The following is a 19,181-nucleotide window of genomic DNA, read 5'->3' as shown; positions in this document are numbered from 1 at the left end:
CTCTGCCAATACCATGTTCTCTTAACTTTCATTAATTAATTTAAAACTGATGGGAAAAAACAACATACATTTTATGTTTGTCACTGTCAACAGACCACTTCGGGTATAAAAATAGTATATTACCATATATTCAATCCATTTCTAATTCTAATTCATATGTTCATATGGTTAACTGAAACTTTGCAAAAAGTTACACATGGACTCTGCTATCTTACAGAAGCATGATACTAGTTAGGCTTAAAAAGGAAGATGAAACAGAAAATTTTAAAAACTGATCGACTATCAAATTGAAAATTAAGTTACAAATAGTTCAGCAGCCTGACTAGCAAAGTGAGAAAGAAATGAAAGCAAAAGACAATACAAAGTGGTGGGGTTAAGAGCAGTAAAGAAAAAAATTACATAAATCATAAAGCAGTTTCTAAAACAAACAAGTACGGATGTACTGTTAAACTTTGAGAATTTCTGTTTCTCATTTTGCTTGTTTTATAGAGCACTTAAGCCCAATTAATGATAATGCAGATCAGTCATGATCATTAATTAGAAATGAAAGGAACCTGATTTAACTTAATGGTCCAGGAACACAACTGAAGTCAACATAACCAAAGATAAACAAAATCTTGAACATTTTAACATAAGAAACGGCAGCAGCTCAGGATACAGCCATCCACTATACCTCATTGTATTTACACCAGTCACAGCTCAAAATTTCTGCCTGATGTGCTGGAATCACAATTCTGACTCCTATTGCCTTTGCATCCCAGATTCTCAGAGTCTGATCACCTGGTAAAAAAAAAGAAGACGATCACTTTCTACCACACCACTTGGATGCTCAGTGACATAATGTGCTTATAATGATAATCAAGTAAAAACACACTACACTTTCACTATTAGGATACTGTCATCTTTATATACAAGGGTACTTCAAAAAGTTCATGGAAAAACAGAATTAAGGGCTAGCCAGTTATCTCACTTGGTTGGAATGTGGTGTGATAATACCAAGGTCAAGTCAAGGGTTCAGATCCCTGTACTACAGTCATCAGGTCAGCTGCCAAAAAAATGAAATAGAATTAAAATAATACGAATCTTTCTATGAACTTTTTGAAGACCCCTCATAATTTTTAAACCATAATAGTGTGTAAGAACTACGCAAAGTGAAGGACTACAAAAAGTAATGCAGCATAATAATGCTTTTAGATCTATTTAAAATTGAAAATTTTAATCTCACACTGAGACAAGCACAACAGTGACTAAATACATCCCCAGTGCATTTTTCTTCAGGGCAGGGAAAGGCCCTGAAAATCCTCATGTCTAAGGAAAAAGACAGCACTCTGTTCCAGCATACTCTACAAGAAACAAGCAATATGGTAACAGTTTTATTCTTAAATGTGGGCAAAGTCTACCAAGCCAAAATAGAGAAGTTTTTACTTTTGGTTATATATACTACATTTTAATGGGACAGCTAAAAGTAAATTTTCTCCTTGGAAAAAACAAGCTAAAAAAATGTAAGGATTACTGTGCATTGTTACAGAAATGATCTGTATTGCTTAAGTGCACAAAAGTCACCCCAATTAAATGTTTTATATGCTGTTTGCCTTCAATTTTTCTAAACTATGAGGAAACAAAAATGACAGGATGAATAAAATCCAGAATACATACATCTACCTCAAAAATAAAATACAAACAACTGCTAATGGGGGGAGAAAGCTAGTTCAATGTGATGAAAAAGCATGTGGTCTCTGGCGTGACAGACCGTGGAATCTTGAATTCTATTTTGTAATTGTGTGACTCCGCACAGGGTATGTGTATCTCTGACAGTGATTCCTCGTTTTTAAAAAAGAAACAGAATGCCTACCACGTAGGGCTGTACAAGAATGTAATATAATAAAGTTTCTGTAAAGCACCTGGCATGGTCACCAGCACAGAGTAGTCACTGTAATATATGGTATTTAAAAATGCTAAATTTTAAAATTATCCTTTACTTCCCTACATATATTTTCCTATATTCCCAATTCTAAATCATATGTAGTCTAGCTAAATTTAGTTATTTTAGACAAATTTTTTCCTAGCTTCTTTGGAAGTTGCTTAAGAAAGATTTAAGAACTAAATTTGTTGGCAGTAACAAAATGTAGAGGTTTAGAACTGGAGCTTTGAAGTTCCAGAATTTGGTTCTAATCCAGCTCAATCATTTGGTAGCTGTTGATGTTTAATCAAGTTGCTTAACTTCCTGATTCTCAGCTTCCTTACCTATGATAAAAATAACAGCCTTCTATGGTTGAAATGAGATACGGTAGTGGCGCTTAATCTGGTGCCAGATACACACTAAGCCCTCAATAATTGTTTAAAAGAAGTAAATGAGAAACATACCTATGTTTAGAACTCACTCCTGTCCCCACTAATAACATGAATAATGCCTAATATTTACTGAGTGATTCCTATATGCCAGATACTGTTGTAAGCATTTTATATGTATTAACTTTTTGTAAAACATCATAATAACTATAGGAAGCAGGAATTTTATAGTACTTTACGAATGAGGAAACTGAGCACATGGAGATGAAATAACTCAGCCAGGATAGTGAGCAAAGCAACCAGGACCTGGAACCGGAGCCCAGGCAGCCTGGCTCCCCAGCATGTGTGCTTTACAACTCCATGATGCTGCCTCCTCGTGTGTCTGGAGGACAAATGCCATACAATCAATGTTGGCTGATTCTTGAGGAATTATTCTTTTAACTTCTATGTTACTTTTTCTGTAAACTGGAGAAAAACATTCCCTCTCACACACAAAAGCCAACATTTTGTCACATTTGCCCCAGTGATTTTTGAAATAAAATACTAAAGTTGGAATCTCTATTGTATTTCCAATCCCATTTCCCATCCTCTCTGCCCAGAGACAACCACAATCATGAATTTGGCATGCATTCCTTTAATCCATGTTTTTGTAATACTTTTACTACATTTTTCCTGTTGCTTTGTGTTGCTTCGGCCCCCACGGATTTGTCACCCCTCTTCCCCTGGGTGACGGAGATGCAAAAGATTACTCAAAGCCCATAAACATGTACTACTGCTTTATGTGTGTGATTTTTTTTTTCTCTTTTTGAATTTAAAAACACCACCATGCTACTTTATAAAAGGATGAAAACTACTTTGATAGAGAGTAAATAACATTTTTGGATCTAAGGATTACAGGGAATGATGAGTTTGAATGCACCAAATTGAAATTATTCAGAATTGGTACAGGTTAGAGCTTCAGGTATCTTCAGGGTCCCTAATTACATTTACTGTCTGTGGTCTAGCCACCAGTCAATAAAATTTATTTCAGAATTCCAAGTAGATTTGATGAAGCAATCTTTTATGATTTCCCCAGACTTCGATGTATAAAGCAGGGTGACGTGCTTGGTCTGCCCAGCAAAACCTTTCTTCTAGGAACAGTACATCTCTTTCTCACCAAGTGATTCTAAAAAGGCCTTTGGCTCAACTAGGCTCAGACTAACCAGGGGCAGGTCCAAGCAAGGTGAGCCATAGTACCTCATTTCCTGCTCTGACCACAGCTGACAGGTCCAAGGTGAGTATATGGAATTTTTTTTCCCAACTACAACTGAAAAAATAATGTCAGCTCCTCTCTTATAGCAGAATTTACAATTTATAAAATTCAGAAGCTGCTGGTGGCCATGTGGCTCATGCAGAATCAAGTCAACAAGCAGGAAAAAGTCCAGAGGAGAGACAGAGAATGTGTCCTGAGGCCGCTGAGGCACCCTTTCCTTTTCTGGGGTATACTTTTCAATAAATTTCACAAAGATCCAAGATAGTTCCAGTTCTATCACTTGCAAGCAAAGGACATCACTTATCATCATGATAGGAGTGAATGGTATTCACCTGAAGTTTCAGTCTATAACAAAGCCTAGCCCCAGAGAAAACCAGCACAAGGCTTCCACTAAAACATATGCAATTGTGTTTACTAGCTTTGAAAAACTTTTATTTAATACTAGGTCTGAAACTATGAAGTCTGTTACAGCCATGACTAAAGCACTGTCTAAAGTTCAACGAGCTTGTGTTCACACTAATAATTTTATTATATGAGAATGTGAATTGATTTACCAAAACATTCCAATGAATGCGGACTAGGATACTAAGAACTGTTATTCTAGCAATAATATGGATGAGTCTCACAAGATATGTTGTTTAGCAACAGAAGCTGGACACAAAAGTATAAAAAATAGGCAACATTTATCTATTAGAAGGTGGACAGTGGTGACCCTCAAGGTGGGGGACTAGAAGGATTGGAAGGGACCCTCAGGTAACGCACTGTTTCTCAATTTGGGCACTGGTTACGCAGGTGTGTTCACTGTAAAAATTCATCAAATTGTACACTTAAGATTATGCACTGTTGTGTATGTGTATTATACTTCAATAAAAGATTAAACAACACAACAACAAAGGTTGGGCAGATGGTTATTCTATATTTCTCTGTCACAATAGTTTGGTTCCACACCATCACATTCAAACAACATGGAAAAAAAAAAAAAAAATCCTTGGCTTGGGTAGCCCCTTCTTGCAGTTAATTTAAGGGGCACAAAAATGTGAAGATTGCTGTGCAGGAGTTAAGAATTCCACTTGCTTGATGGTCAATCCTGCTGTACACATTTGGCACTTCGTCTTCATCACTTTCTTTTCCAGGTAAGAAAGAGACCTTCTGGCCAAATGTTACAATGACTCACTCAACTCTTTTAGCCACCAGGGCATCTGTATTTATGTTGTTCTTTTTAATCACATTTTCCAGACAACTGGCCTTTCATTGTCAGCCAGACGTTTATCAGGGCCCTGTGATGGTGCCATAGACCCACCTGAATTACCAGCTTCTCTTATCAGTTGCAGACCTGCCACTGGCAGAACCAGCGATTTTAAGTGCACAATACGGAATAGGAAGTGCTGGCTGTTATTATGTCTAATTCAAACTGCAGCAGTTAAGACGAAGTGGGGAAAGGAGAATTAGTCAAAAGCTGTGTAGTGAACTGAGTAGCAAAAGGGTGCTTTGGGGCCCAAATAATTTAATTCAATTTAAATGCCAGATGTCTATCAGATGTAACATGACTTTTCCTTATAGTAGAATGAGGTTTATTTTAACTACTGGACCCTACACATTCAGGCAGGGCTATGACTTATATAATTATATGAAATCTGGAATAGGAATAACTTAGTTTTCATAATTTAAAAGAAAGTTTACTTCACATTAATCTTCTTTATGTAAAGAGCTCTTATAATTTAGAAATATGAATTCTGTATTAGTACAACTATCATAAGCTACGCAAAATGCAATGTCCTTAGAGAACCCCAAAATGGAAAGTGAATCTAGATCTAGCTTTGTAGGATATAAGGCCAAAGGGCATCCCTCCCCTAAGAAAATGATGCTAATGTCAATCTAATTCACATCCTTATAAAATTTTTAATTTACATGGGACTAATACTCTCTGTGTTAGGGCTTTTCACCAATGACAAAATCATAAAATGGTAAAATTATAACCATTAAGCTGGACTGTGGTCATCTTACAGAATTGACTCATTATAAGCATGAAACTCATTAGCATTTACACTAAATTAAAAGCGTAAGAGATGATTAACTCAAGTTATATGAACATGTTAAAGGATTAATTAAACTAAGTATATTAATATTGCTACCATTTACTTAATACACATTCAGCCTTATGGGTAGCTGTGTCATGGAAAGATAAAAGATGAAAAAAGAAATCAGGCTTGGAAAAGGAAATGTGACAAGGAAAAATATATTACTGGTCTCATTCCAAAAGACTTGATATTTTAGAAAAGATTTAATTCAGTTTATAGATTAAAAAGCTATAACTTAGACAACTTATAAATTTTTTAAAAAATAGTAATAATGTTATAAGTTGACAGGGTGTACCACTCTTCATACTAGAAAACAATGCTTTAATTTTTATCAGAGAATAAAATGTTTCTTAAATTAACTATACCTCCATACATAGACCTTAATATTATTCACTATAAGGACCTTAAAAAATTGCATAATCCTAAATGGACATATTTGTCTGTATACAATTTACCTGAAGGTTTCCATTTCTGAGTGTCTTTAACCTAAGAACACTTCCAGAATTCAGGGTATTTGGCTCATTTTTAATTTTTAGGATTAGAAAATAAACTAATGGAAAGGAGTTCTGTGACATTATATTTCCTGTAGAAGCCACTCAACATAATTCAACAACTAGGGGCATTGATATAGTTTATTAGCAAGAAAGTAACAACTATCCTACCTATTGCCTATCTGTGGATGCTGGATAATTAAATGAGGAGACAATACTAAGAAGCACACTACCTCCTCCTCTAGCTATTGTCTTCTCTGCTCCCCTCTTTGAGGGCCATTTGGTCTCTGTCACCACTACTCAACTCTGCCACTACAGTGTGAAAGCAGCTACAGATGATATGTAAATGAATGGGCATGGCTGTGTTCCAATGAAACTTTATTGACAAGAACGTTCAGTTCTTTTTGATCTCAGGGTGGTAGTTTGCCAACCTGTGCTCTATTTATAGGTTTCTTCTAGAGTATTGTTTTTCCTGGGTGCTCTGATTTACTGCAATGGCTTTAGTTACCAATTATAAGCCAATGACAAAATTTTTTTTCATAAGGCCAGACCTCTCAGCTCCAAACTCAACCTGCTCATTGACAAGGCCACATGTGTTTCACAGGTTCAATAATCCTCTGAAAGAAAACTCAAGATCTTCTTTCAAACATATTTATTATTCTCAGTTATGACATTACCATTCACAAATCTGTCCTTGCCAGGAAACTAAGAGTTATTCTTTAGTAGTTAAAAATCACTGAAAAGTAATCTAGGCCTCAGCTAACTATTGTCAAGAGCTTGATAAAGAATGAAACAGTCTTAAGAGCACAAAAGAACAGTAATATACTCCTGTTTTCTCTCTGAATCTAAGGCACACAGTGCCACCTAATGGGGAAAATAAGGCCACCATTCACTATAAGTGAGGCTTTTGATAAACACAGAATTATTTACCTGAGGCTGAAGCAAAACAACCAGGGATGTGGGGAGACCAGATTGTGCTATAAATGACACTTTCATGGCCTCTAAATGTGCACAGAGACTTTCCAACAGTTGGATCCCACTACAAATGAAAGAATAGATCAATTACTTAGAGGTAAATTCAACTTTATGCTGTTATATACGCTATATATACCAATACACTATATATATTTGGATATATACATACAATATACATACATATCTCAAGGATTTTTTAAGATCTATTTTTAGATAAAGCAAGATGGTAGTTAAGGGGCAAAAACAATCAATGCTGAGTTAATTATTAGTTTACATCCAAAAGTTTAGAAAATTTTAAATTCTAATAAATGTTTTAATATATTTTTTGAAAAGAAAATTAACTATCCAATTGTAAAGCTACAGAAGTATGTTTTGGAAAAGAAAAAATTCAGTGGAAGCTCTGGAGACGGGAGTACTGGTTTTTACATACAGTAATGCTGACATACCAATCTGACAGTTTGGTCCCAGGAGCCAGACACCACAAGCTGTTCACCTCTGGTTTGACTCCAATCAACACTATACACCTAAAAACATTTTAAAGTGTTTAGAAAACAAAAGAGTATCAAATTCAATATTACGTTTTATCTCTTTATACCAGTGATAACCAGTTAGAGCAACTAATTTACTTCACTGAAATATCAAATAAAGTCCTACCTATCTCTACATGGTGTCTAAGAAATGTAAAGGTGATCTTGTCCATTCTTCCAAAGTTATTCCTTACAGATAAGATTCCATTCTGCTTTAACAGAATTCTACAGAATATTTCCAAACCTTCCTTAAACAAATTATACATATTTTTAAACCTACCTGTTTGCAGCACTCTGAAGAAATGTCAAAGCAGATTAGAAAGTTAGTCATCTAAAAAAGTTCACTGGGTCAATGTTTATGAGAAAGCATTAAAATTCAATTAATATCCCTATCTGGCCTTTCTTAGAAAAAGTTTATAGGAACCAGGGGATCCTTTCAGATCTCTTGGTAAACAGATTTGGTTATCCAATGCTGCTACTCTAATTTATGCTTCACTGCTCTCAGTGAACCATTTCAAATGAACCATTTGAAAACTTACCAAAATATTTTTCATTCTGGGTCATTTTATATACAGATCACTACTGTAAGCTAAGTTTAACAAAATATGTACATAACTATACTTTATGAAAGTAGTCCTGACATGGGCCTGAGTATACGTCATTAAATGTAATCAGCCAGTAGGTTATTTTGAATCTGAAAACTCTAACTCCCACATATATGTAGGAAGTATGAGTTTCTGGGGTATCTTGTGGCTTAAGTATGGGTTACTTGCTCTCTGCTGCCCAGAGCCATGTTGGAGCCTGAGGGGGGAAAATACTCAGTAATACCCATCCTGTCTTTATTTAAAATTTTGATGTTTTGTCACTTATCTGTGGACTCTAAAGAAGTTGAACTTAGAGAAATATGGAGGAGAATGGTGGTTGCCACGGGCTAGGGGTGGCGGGCAGAGAATGGGGAGATGTTATCTAAGGGTACAAACTTTCAGTTATGAGATAAATAAGTTCTAATGATCCAATGTACAGCATGGTAACTATATATAGTTAATAATAATGTATTGTATGCCTAAAATTTGCTGAGAGCAAATTTTAAATGTTCTCACCACATACACAAAATGGTAACTATGTCAGGTATTAGATATGTTAATTAGCTTGACTGTGGGAATCATTACTCAAGGCATACTTATATGAAAACACTATGATGTACACCTTAAACATATACAATTTTTTATTTGTCAATCATATGTAAATAAAGCTAGAAATAAATTTTAAAAAATAAAATTATATTAAGCTTCCAAAAAAAATAAAATATTAATATTTTGTTCATAATGGGTTTTTTTGGCATTAATTTTTATTTTTAAAAATATTACATTAACAGCATAATTCAGTGCTTTGTATATGGAGAAACCCAATAAATGACTTCTGAATAAAGGAATAAATGAATGAGTGAAATAAATAAATAAATAATAAAAATAAATTAACAGATTATTTATCTTGATTACTGAGTTTTTTGGGGCCCCCTTAAATTGTGTATCCAAGGTGAGTGCCCCACATACCCCAGCCTAGTCTTGGCCTTGCTGCTGCCCATATTCATGCAAAAAGGAGAAGAGCAGTTGGAACACTAAAGGAACCACAATCCAGCAACAGAGAGCAGCTCATGAAGTAGAAACAAGCAGCAAAAACCAAAGGCCTGCAGTAGCCAACTGTTAGTTACGGATGGAAAAAGATAGGTTGGAAGCAATCACTGAAGATCTTGAGAGATACAGTGTTTGATTTTTATCCTTTAAATTTCTTCTACAAAGGGTGATATAAGAAATCGTAAATTTCTTCTACAAAGGTAAATTCATTTTACAAAAAGCTATATCATAAATATTTTGGACTTTACAGTTCAGTCAGTCACTGTTACAACTACTAAACTCCACTCTTGTAGGACACAAGAGTAGCCATAGCCATTACTTAAGGATGGGCATGGCTGTATTCCAGTAAAACTTTATTTACAAATCAAACAGGAGGCTAGGTTTGACCCTGGCTCATGAGTTGTAGTTTGCCAACCCCTGCTCTAGGCTGATGTGAACTGTCAAAAATAACAACAGAAAACCAATATTGAGAGCTCTTTGTTCCAGATGTTGTCATAAGCACTTTATGTATGTTATCTCATTTAATCTTCACTCCTATGAAGTAGATACTATACCAAGGCCCTAGGAGGTTAAGTAACTTGTCCAAGTTTCCAAAGCTAGTAAGTCGAAGAGCTGAAATCTGAACCTAGGCAGCCTAACTGTAGTGTCCACTCTCAAATGCTAGGCTATCTGTACAGCATGCTGCTTGAGATCACTGTTGAATGAGAACTTCTTAGGCTGTAATATCAAGGAAACAAAGCCCTGTCTTTGCTGATATCATCCTCCATTGAAGCTACATTTGGGCCCAGACTGATTCCATTCATGAATTACCCATACCCAGGAACCTAAAACCACTGTCCACTTGTGAATTCCCACTTATCCATCAAGACGTAGCCCCATTATGTCCTTTATGAAATAAGCCTCCCCTGACAAGCCCCTCAATGAGTCAAATGCTGCCTTCTGTGAACTCCAACAGCAGCTTACGCCTACTTCTAATTCAGCATTTGCCATATTTTACTAAAAGTACTGTTCAATAACTGCCATATCTGCTAGATTTTGGAGACCCCTTTTGTACATCTATGCTCATCACAATAAAACAGGCACTCAATAAATGTTGATTACAATAACTTAACCAATTGAATTTATCTTCACAACCTGCATTGCTGCTAAGTAGGTGTAGAGAACTACTAACTCAAAGGCCAACAACATCAGCTTAGACTCCACTGCCTCCACACACTTCCAGTGTGATGCAGGAGTCAAAACCTTAGGACCTCTCACCTTTCAAAACTGCAGGAGCCTCCATCACCTGAGAGAGAACACAGCCCTGATGAGAACAAAAGATGGAGGTAACAAGACTGTGCTGATGGCAGTGTTGCTGCCAGCTGTGTTACCTGTCACACAACAAAGTGGCAAGCATTTTGTCTCTAGGACAAAGCTAAGGATAGGACACACGTGGTGATGAGGTTAAAAATGGGGTAATCAGGAAATAAAGGTGACGCTTTAGAACACTGCCTGGCACATATTATTTTATATAGTATGTTCTTAAAATTCAACAAGTTCTCCCTTTAACATGATTTTTTCTTAACTTTTGGTTTTACCAGCAATTCATTTTATTTACTTATTCTAAAGGTGGAAAAAACATTATTTGTATAAAGATAGTTGCATAATGTATTATTAACAACTAGAAATGAATAAGTAAACCACAGAATATTTTCTTGTAAATTAAAAGGCAAATGTGGAAAAAGCAGATTCATGAAAATTTTTGTATCAAAAAACAAGAAAAAAATTTTTAAGCAAAAAAAAGAAATAAAGGTGACTCAATGAATAAATACCTTGTTTTATTGAGTTTAAAATATTAGGGTATGGGAAAGGAACTAACAGGCCAGGAGATAGTATAGTGTTTAAAAAACAACTGTAGACTTAAATACAAAAGGGGTGCTGGGATGGAAGACTGGCTAGATGCCCAGAAGAGAAGAATTCAAGCAGGGCCTTGGGGGCTGGTGAAAATGTCAATAGGCAGAAAGAAGGGGAAAAACAGTGACCAAAAACTCCTCCAAAGACATAAACCAGGACTAGCCCTAGGAATTACGGCTAGTGAACACTGCAAGAAAGCACCAAGGTTTTGTGCCTGGGACTATCAGTGATGGTGGCATTAACAAAAGCGTAAGACTGGTGAAAAGAAGATAATGTGTAATTTCACACATACTGAGTGTAAAGTGACAGCAGGATGGCCAAGTGCAAATGTCTAAGACAAACAGGGTTTGGGCATTAACCTCAAGCTCTGAAAACACAGTTCACAGACAGAGAGATCTGGTGAGACAGATGAAAAGGGACAAGTGGATTCCACTACCCCAACTTCAAGTCAATTCATTCATCTATTCAACAAATATTTATTAAGCACCTACTATGTCAAGGCACCTGCAGAGGGTGGGGAATGGGGGATTTATAATGTTAGATAAGACCAGCCCTCACAGATGTTATATTTTAGCAGGGGAAGACAAGCTGCAAATAAAATGTATAATTTCAGGTTGCAATTAAAAAAAAAATAACTACAAAGAAAAATAAAACAGAATAAGGAGACTAGAAAATAATGACAAGGGCAGGGGGTCACTTCTCAATAGAATGGTCAGGGAAAACCTCTCTGGGCAAAGGCTTGAGTCCAGTAGAAGACTGAACTCTGCAGATCTGAGAGGAAAGGCTCAGGTAGAGAGAACAGGGAAAGATCCTAAAGCAGAAAACAAGCCTGCATGTTTGAGGAACAGCAAGGTCAAAGAGTTAGGAGGGATAAGATCCTAAAGGGTCATGGTTAAGAGTTTGCATATGATTTCCCTCAAGAGGTTACAACCAGCAACCATAGCTACCACTAAGACTACAACAGCTAACTGTTCTCCTCAACCATTTCTGTTCACCTCCAATCCATTATCCATACTGCATAAAAACAATCTTTATAAAATACAAATTAATGTCACTCCCCTGTACAAAGCCTTTCAATGCAGTGGTTTCATACTATGTGGCTCTGGCAATTTACCATCTTGACTCAACGTGATGTGAGATTCACCCATGTTGATTCTCATTACCCAGAGGACAAAATCATGCAAAACTATGCATGATTTAGGGATGTATACAATCACATGTAGTAAAAAGAAGAAAAGCAAAGAAAATACAGGATAGTGGTTAGTCCTTGGAAGAAGGGAGGGAAATTAAAGGGAGGAAGATGAAGGATAGGACTAGAAAGAGATAACCAGGGGACTCCAATGGTATATGCAATGTTTTATTTCTTAAGCTAGATAGTGAATATATCATTTTTACATCTTACATATATTTTATATGTATGAAATATTTCATAGAAGATTTTTTAAAATCTGCAATGTCTTTCTACTGATCTTAACACAACGGCCAAAACAATGACTGCTCCAGGCCCACAGCCTTTATCCTTCCATTTCAGGTGTGCTTTTTCTTTTACCTCTAACACTACTCTGGCCTTTCAACCTGAAATGTTCATTCCTTCTCTCCCTTTAGACTCAAGGATGCCCTCCCTGCCCCTTCTGCAGACAAGATCCTCCCCTCTCTAGCACTCTGTACATCCACAGCATTTGTCATGTTATAAATGAGGTAGCCGGCAGGCTAAGCCTCTCTCCCTAGAGAGGGCAAGAACTGCAGAAGGACAAGGACATGCCTGATTTGGTCATCTTCCCAGCTAGGCCTAGTACAGTAACTCGCGCACAGTAGAGTTAATAAATTTTTTGGAATGAATGAAAGGACAGAGAAACAAATCTATATGGAAAGCACATCTCATATTAGTCTCTATCTCTTCCCTATTGCCAATTTCCCCCTCTTCTCCCATTCAACTAAAGGACATGGTAAATGGTCAAATTATATATGAAATGGAAGAGAGATACGCAGTGCCTGATATTATGCTTTAAAAGCAGGGTCCTTTCAGGCCTATCTTATGATATTATTCTTGGCAATAGTGAATAAAATTAATTGGGAAAAGAAAAAAGAAAAAAAAAAAAACCTGAACAATATTTTGTGCTGCTTTATGAAATCAGAACCTCATCAAAACTACAGTTTGAGAGGACAAATTTTATTACTGAAACCAATCCCCAAATGGTTCACTTTTAATCCACTGTAAAGTATTGCCCTTTTTCAGTTGGTCTATTTAATTAAAAATCGTCAAATAAAAACTATGTCCAGAAGTTTCATACTTACCTGTATCAATACAAAAGGAAAGAGACACTGACTTTTAATTATTGAGTGATTAGAAAGAGCTACATATTTCTTTTAATGTGAAACTTAAATTTTCAAAATTTTTTCATTATGGGAATTATTATAACAAACCCCCAGGTACATATTACACACCTTACATAATTATCAACATTTTGCCCATCTCTTTCATCTGTCCCATTATCCATTGAATGACTGACCACTAGAGTATTTCAACATTAGACCATTTAAATTGCAAATAGTTTAGCAGATAAGGAAGGTTTGTCTTTTTAACATAAGCACAAGGCCATTTTCACCCCTAATAAGATTGACAATAGCTCCTTATTCAATCCATATTCATATTTCTGATTGTCACAAAAAATGTCTTTTTACAGTTGGTTTATTTGAATCAGTATCCAAACAAGATCCACACTTCACATTTAGCTGTTATGTCTCTTAAATTATTTCTAATCTAGGACAATCTCCCCATCTTGCTTTTCCTGCCTCCCTTTCTATTGACATTTATTTGTCGAAAAAAAACAAGTTATTGGTACCACAGAATGTCCTACATTCTGGATTTGGCTAATTGTTTCCTCATGACGGTATTTAACTTTTTCCTCTACCCTTCCGATTTCCTTTAAATTGGAAGCTAGATCTGGAGGCTTAATCAGATTTGGTTCAATTTTTTTTAGCTTCCTATTGTATTATGAGGCTTATAATTCCTGGTTAACCCACTTTTAGTGATCCTAAAATTGTTCAGAAAATGTTTCAATTATAAATTAATGGTTTTAGCATCCGCAGATGAACCTTGCCTAGGTCATTATTTCATTAGAAGCTACTAATTGCTGATTTTCTAATTCTGTTATTCTTTCTGAAGTTACTAGCTAGAATTCTGTTATAAAGAATTTTTCTTATCAACTGATTACTGCACAATAAAATACACACAGGAAAGGCAGGATAAATGCCTTGATTCTTTACCTTTTGCTATGGTTTGAATGTGTCTCCCAAAGTTCTTATGTTGGAAACTTAACCAATGCTACAGTGTTGGGAGCAAGTTTGGCCACCTCTGGCTTGCTCAAGCTCTCTTGCCCTTCTGTCTTCCACCATGTATGACACAGTACAATGGCCCTTGCCAGATGTGGACCCCTCCATATTGGACTTCCCAGCATCCAGAACTGTGACAAATAAATTTCTTTTCTTTATAAATTATACACTCTGTGGTACTATCTTACAGCAATACAAAATGGACTAAGACACCTTTGTTTATCAATTTTCAGAATGAGCTGATCTAATAATCTTCAGTGGTGACCAGTTTTTCCCTAATCATCACAACTCCACGTATGTAGTGAAAATATACATGTAAGAGAGTGTGAGTGTGAGAGTGCACATGTGTGTGTGCATGATATTTTAATTCATTGCTGTCATTCTTTTTAATGCTCAAATTGTCCCATCTTTGGCCAATGAGAGTCCTTTCAAGTTGTCTCTTCTAAACTTTTGATAGATCCCCAGTGGCCTTTCACAGCTTTCTTGCTTTCTGACACAAGAAAATATCTTGGATTCCCACCCAGTCCTGGAATAAATGATTTCTCCAGAGATATTTTTCCTTTTAGTGGGAAATAGTATTTAGAGGCCATAATCTGGGCACTGAGGACATTCACTGCTACTGAGTTGTAATTGCTTCTAAGTCCTTACATTACAAAGTAGAAATATGTACTTTTTCTAAACAGAAAAATAAATCACAAGTGTATACAGATATTCACCATTCAATTTTAAGATTAAGTGTTTCTACTTAACTTCTTTATTCTCATAATTCTTTTCTCTTACACTAAAACTTTTGGTTTCTAATGACACAATTACTGATACGCTTTATCCTACAATATACACATGAGAGTTTCAAAGTATCAATACTGATTTTTTTAATGCAGTTTAAATTTTCTTCCCAATTCTTTTTATCAGACATATCCCATTAGGGATGTATAATCACAATACTGTGTTTTTAAAGTCACTTGAAGTAATTATCATTAATACCTAGTTATGGCACCAATTTGATAGACCACTAGATTAATTTGTTTCTGTTCATTTTCAATTTTTAGCAATTGCTTTTTTCTATCTGACTTACATTGGCATTTTTAATTATGCAAAATATTTCAGTGGTTCCCAGGCCAGAACCATAATACAAGTTATATCTGAAGAAATCGTATTTCCATCCTGTCCCCTTTCCCCTGCTTTCTTCCCCACTCCCTTCAAAGGTAACCATTTTTATTAGTATTTGAATTATCTTTCCATTGTTCTTTTTTGAAATCTATAAATATATATAATATATATCTATAAGATATAAATATATTAAAAATATATATATGCTTATATTCCTGTCATACATAAAATGTAAATTCTACATATATTTAAATAGGTCTGCCAATAATTCCACTTCATACCAGCTTGCAGCAAAACTAAAAATAATTTCTAGTTTCATATGATTTAAAATTATCACATAAGATTGCATAATTCTCCTACATATGTTTCCTAATAGATTCTAAAATAGGAGATATGGGGTTCTAATTCCTATGATTCACTCACTAACTCCCTTTGGAGACAGGCAGAGTGTTCACATTTACACTGAGTATGTGAGAGAGACTACATAGTAGCAGCAGTCATGCATAAAAGTCTTTCTCTACCAGAACGTATTTTATTACAGTTTCCTTCTATTCTAAACTATCATTTTCTCTTCTTTAAAAAATTTTAGAAAAATCTGAGGTTAGATAAATGGATTATTATTAATGACTTTGCAAGGTACATCAAATCACTCCCTTTAATAAAGTTTTTAAAATCTACATTTTTGAATACTACAATCCCCAAAATATCAGATAATGCACATATCAAGATCATTTAGAATTGAATGCCCATTCAGAAAAGGCAGTGGCTTCCAAACATTGCTGCACAATGAAATCATCTGGGAATCTTTAAATAATACTGATGCCCGGCTTCAACACCCAGACATGTGACCTGGACATGAAGATTTCTAAAAGCCCCCTAGGTGATGCTAATGTGTAGCAAAGTTTGAGAACTACTGGGTTAAGACAGGTATTTGCACAACTCTTTCATTTTAAATACTAAAATTTCAACTGCCTGAATTACAGTCTAGTCCTACCCAGGAGCTAATATGTGAACATGTAGAAAATAAGTAACACTTATCCATCCATGTATGTCCTGTTTTCTGCCCAAAATCCACACAATCCACCTTTTTCCTGAATTTCCAAAGCATAAATCCCAATCCCCTAGCCAGGCATTCAAGGCCCATCAGGATATGACCCTTACCCAGCTTCCTCACCTTGTGTCCCACCACTCTACCACACATGCTCTATGCTCCAGTCACACCGAAGGACTTACGGTGGCCCAAACATGTTGCGCTCTTTCACAAATCTTAAACTCTGCAGGATGCTCTTCTCTATCAGAAATGTCCTTGTCCTTTGGGCTGCCCTGAAAACTACTAATTGCCTAAGACTCAGCTCAAATAGCACCTCTTTAGTGACAGTCCCTGGTTCTCCTCTCTGGGTACGTTCTAGACATTTCAACATTTATCAAATGTGTTTAATGGTTTGCTTGCATGTCCCAGAACTACTACTAGAGTTTAGCATGTGAGTCTTATTCACCTGAATCTTCAATGACTAGCATGTGCCTGGCACATAACATGTGCTACCAGTACAGACAGGTCTAGTTCTTTTAATCCAAGTTCAAACTTTAAAATTCTAAACAAAGCCAAAAAAATGCTTTTAAAACAGAAAGATTGAAAAGTGATGACAGATATTACATTCCATTGGCAGTAAAATCCAAAAAGGAAGAAATGATTCAACTGCCACCTAACTAGAAACTATTTTTCCTATAATCACAGTATTAGAGGAGAAAGTTTTTAAGCTGCTGTTTTAAGTTGTAATAAAATCTTATTGCAGTAACCTACACCAAAATGAATGGCTACATGTGACTAAGTATGCAAAAGGAAATATATCAAGTCCAATCACTTCCTCACTTTTTTAAAAACAAAAAAGAAAGAAGAAAAAATATCCCTTCAGTTGACAAATCCGTTGTGCAGTTTTAAATATAAATGCATTTATGAAGGGAACTCACTGGTGTTAAATGCATGACTGGTGATTCTGCATTAATGTTTTTTATTGGTGCCCATCTTTATAGACTTCCCAGCTTCTATCATTATCAAAGGGTAAATAATTGACTCATTTTTTAAAGCAAACAAGATTTTAACCTGGTACATCTTTACTATACGATATATAAGTAAATATATTTTCTCCACAACAGGATATTAATAGCTGCATTCTTAGTTTAAAGATAAGTTTTTATAAGCAAGCTCAAAACTTTAATGGCTCAAAGAGCTTATTTAAAAAGTTCAGCAAATTGATAATCCCTATTTAACAATGAAAACAAATTTGAACTATTTTTTAAAATTGTAATAAACAAATTGAAAATTAGAAATTAGAATAAATATTAAATTGATTCTACATCATCTTTAAAGTCACTTTAACTCACTCTCAATAGCACAATGCTGTAAGTCATGAAGTAGAGAAACAAAATTCTCAGTTCACCTCTTTTTTTCTCCTACTCACTGTACATGTTAAAATTTTCTGTTCTTTCATTCCTATTATAAATTCAGCAGCAGGCTAAGGCAAAGGCAGTTTACGGAGCTCAAAAGACATACTGGACTCTTCGGATACCAGTTAAACAAGATAGAGAAGAATTTGATCCCTGCTTTGACACTAAGTTTAGAAGCTATGCACACAGATAATGTCCTTGTTTTTCTTTTTCATTTTACCAAGACCTTCATTCCTCGAGGCCTAAAATATATCTAAATCTGGATTTCTTTTTGCTTCATCTCACAATCTGAAAATTGACTGCTAAACATTTCTCACAGAGTCATCAGGCAGTAAAATTGGTAACTAGAGGATTTCTAACTTGTTTTATGTTTTTCTAAATCTATTATAAGAAGAGCAAACAATAATAACAGCTCATATTTATTCAGCGCTGGCTCTGGTACAAGCACTCACAACAACCCTATGACACAGGCTAGTGTTATGCTCAATTTGCAAATTAAGAAACTAAGGCTTAGAAAAAATAAGAAACTTACCCAAGGTCACACTGCTGAGATTCAAACCCAAGGATGAATGAAATCATGCTGTTCATCCTATTATTCACTCTCTTCCATGGGAGAAAATGACCCACTGTTTGCTATTCTATTTCATAACATAGCTTCCCTGAACACACTAGTGAAGAAAATAGGAATTGGCTATGCTCATTCACTTATTAATTTACTCAACCAATATTTATTAGCTCCTCAAAATTCTCATTTGACCTTAAATCCTTTTAAGTGTTTCTAGTATCTGGTACATGCAATGGACTGAATGTGTCCCCCTGAAATTCACATGTTGATATTCTAATCCCCAGTGTGACAGTATTAGGAGATGAGGCCTTTGGGAGGTAACTATGTCATGAAGGTAGAGCCCTCATTAATGAGATCGGTGCTTACATTAGTCAATTTTCTGTCACTTATAATGGAATACCTGAAATTGGGTAATTTATGAAGAAATAAAATTTATTTCTTACAGTTTTGAGGGCTGGGGAGTCCAAGGTTGAAGGGAGCATCTGGTGAGGGCCTTTTTTTTGGTGGAACTCTGTACAGGTTCCCATGGTAACACAGGGTATCACATGGCAAGGGCTGAGAAGACTATGTATTTCCACATGCTTTCTTC

At 35.5% G+C, this 19,181-nt stretch overlaps 1 protein-coding gene across 2 annotated transcripts in view; it reads right to left on the bottom strand.

The window, feature by feature from the left end:
• Window positions 1-19,181, bottom strand: part of PEX7 (peroxisomal biogenesis factor 7) — a 72,973-nt gene that overhangs the window by 47,562 nt on the left and 6,230 nt on the right. For both annotated transcript variants that reach the window (XM_063097519.1, XM_063097518.1), the window contains exons 4-6: window positions 7,532-7,609; window positions 7,041-7,149; window positions 674-780 (exon numbers count right to left, since the gene is read on the bottom strand). In XM_063097519.1, coding sequence (XP_062953589.1) covers window positions 674-780; window positions 7,041-7,149; window positions 7,532-7,609 — 294 coding nt within the window. The remainder of the gene's footprint in view (window positions 1-673; window positions 781-7,040; window positions 7,150-7,531; window positions 7,610-19,181) is intronic.

The sequence above is a fragment of the Cynocephalus volans genome, chromosome 5, assembly GCF_027409185.1.
Source record: "Cynocephalus volans isolate mCynVol1 chromosome 5, mCynVol1.pri, whole genome shotgun sequence".
Taxonomy (NCBI): domain Eukaryota; kingdom Metazoa; phylum Chordata; class Mammalia; order Dermoptera; family Cynocephalidae; genus Cynocephalus; species Cynocephalus volans.
The sequence above is the reverse complement of the archived record's forward strand: the minus strand, read 5'-3'. Positions and strand labels throughout refer to the sequence as shown.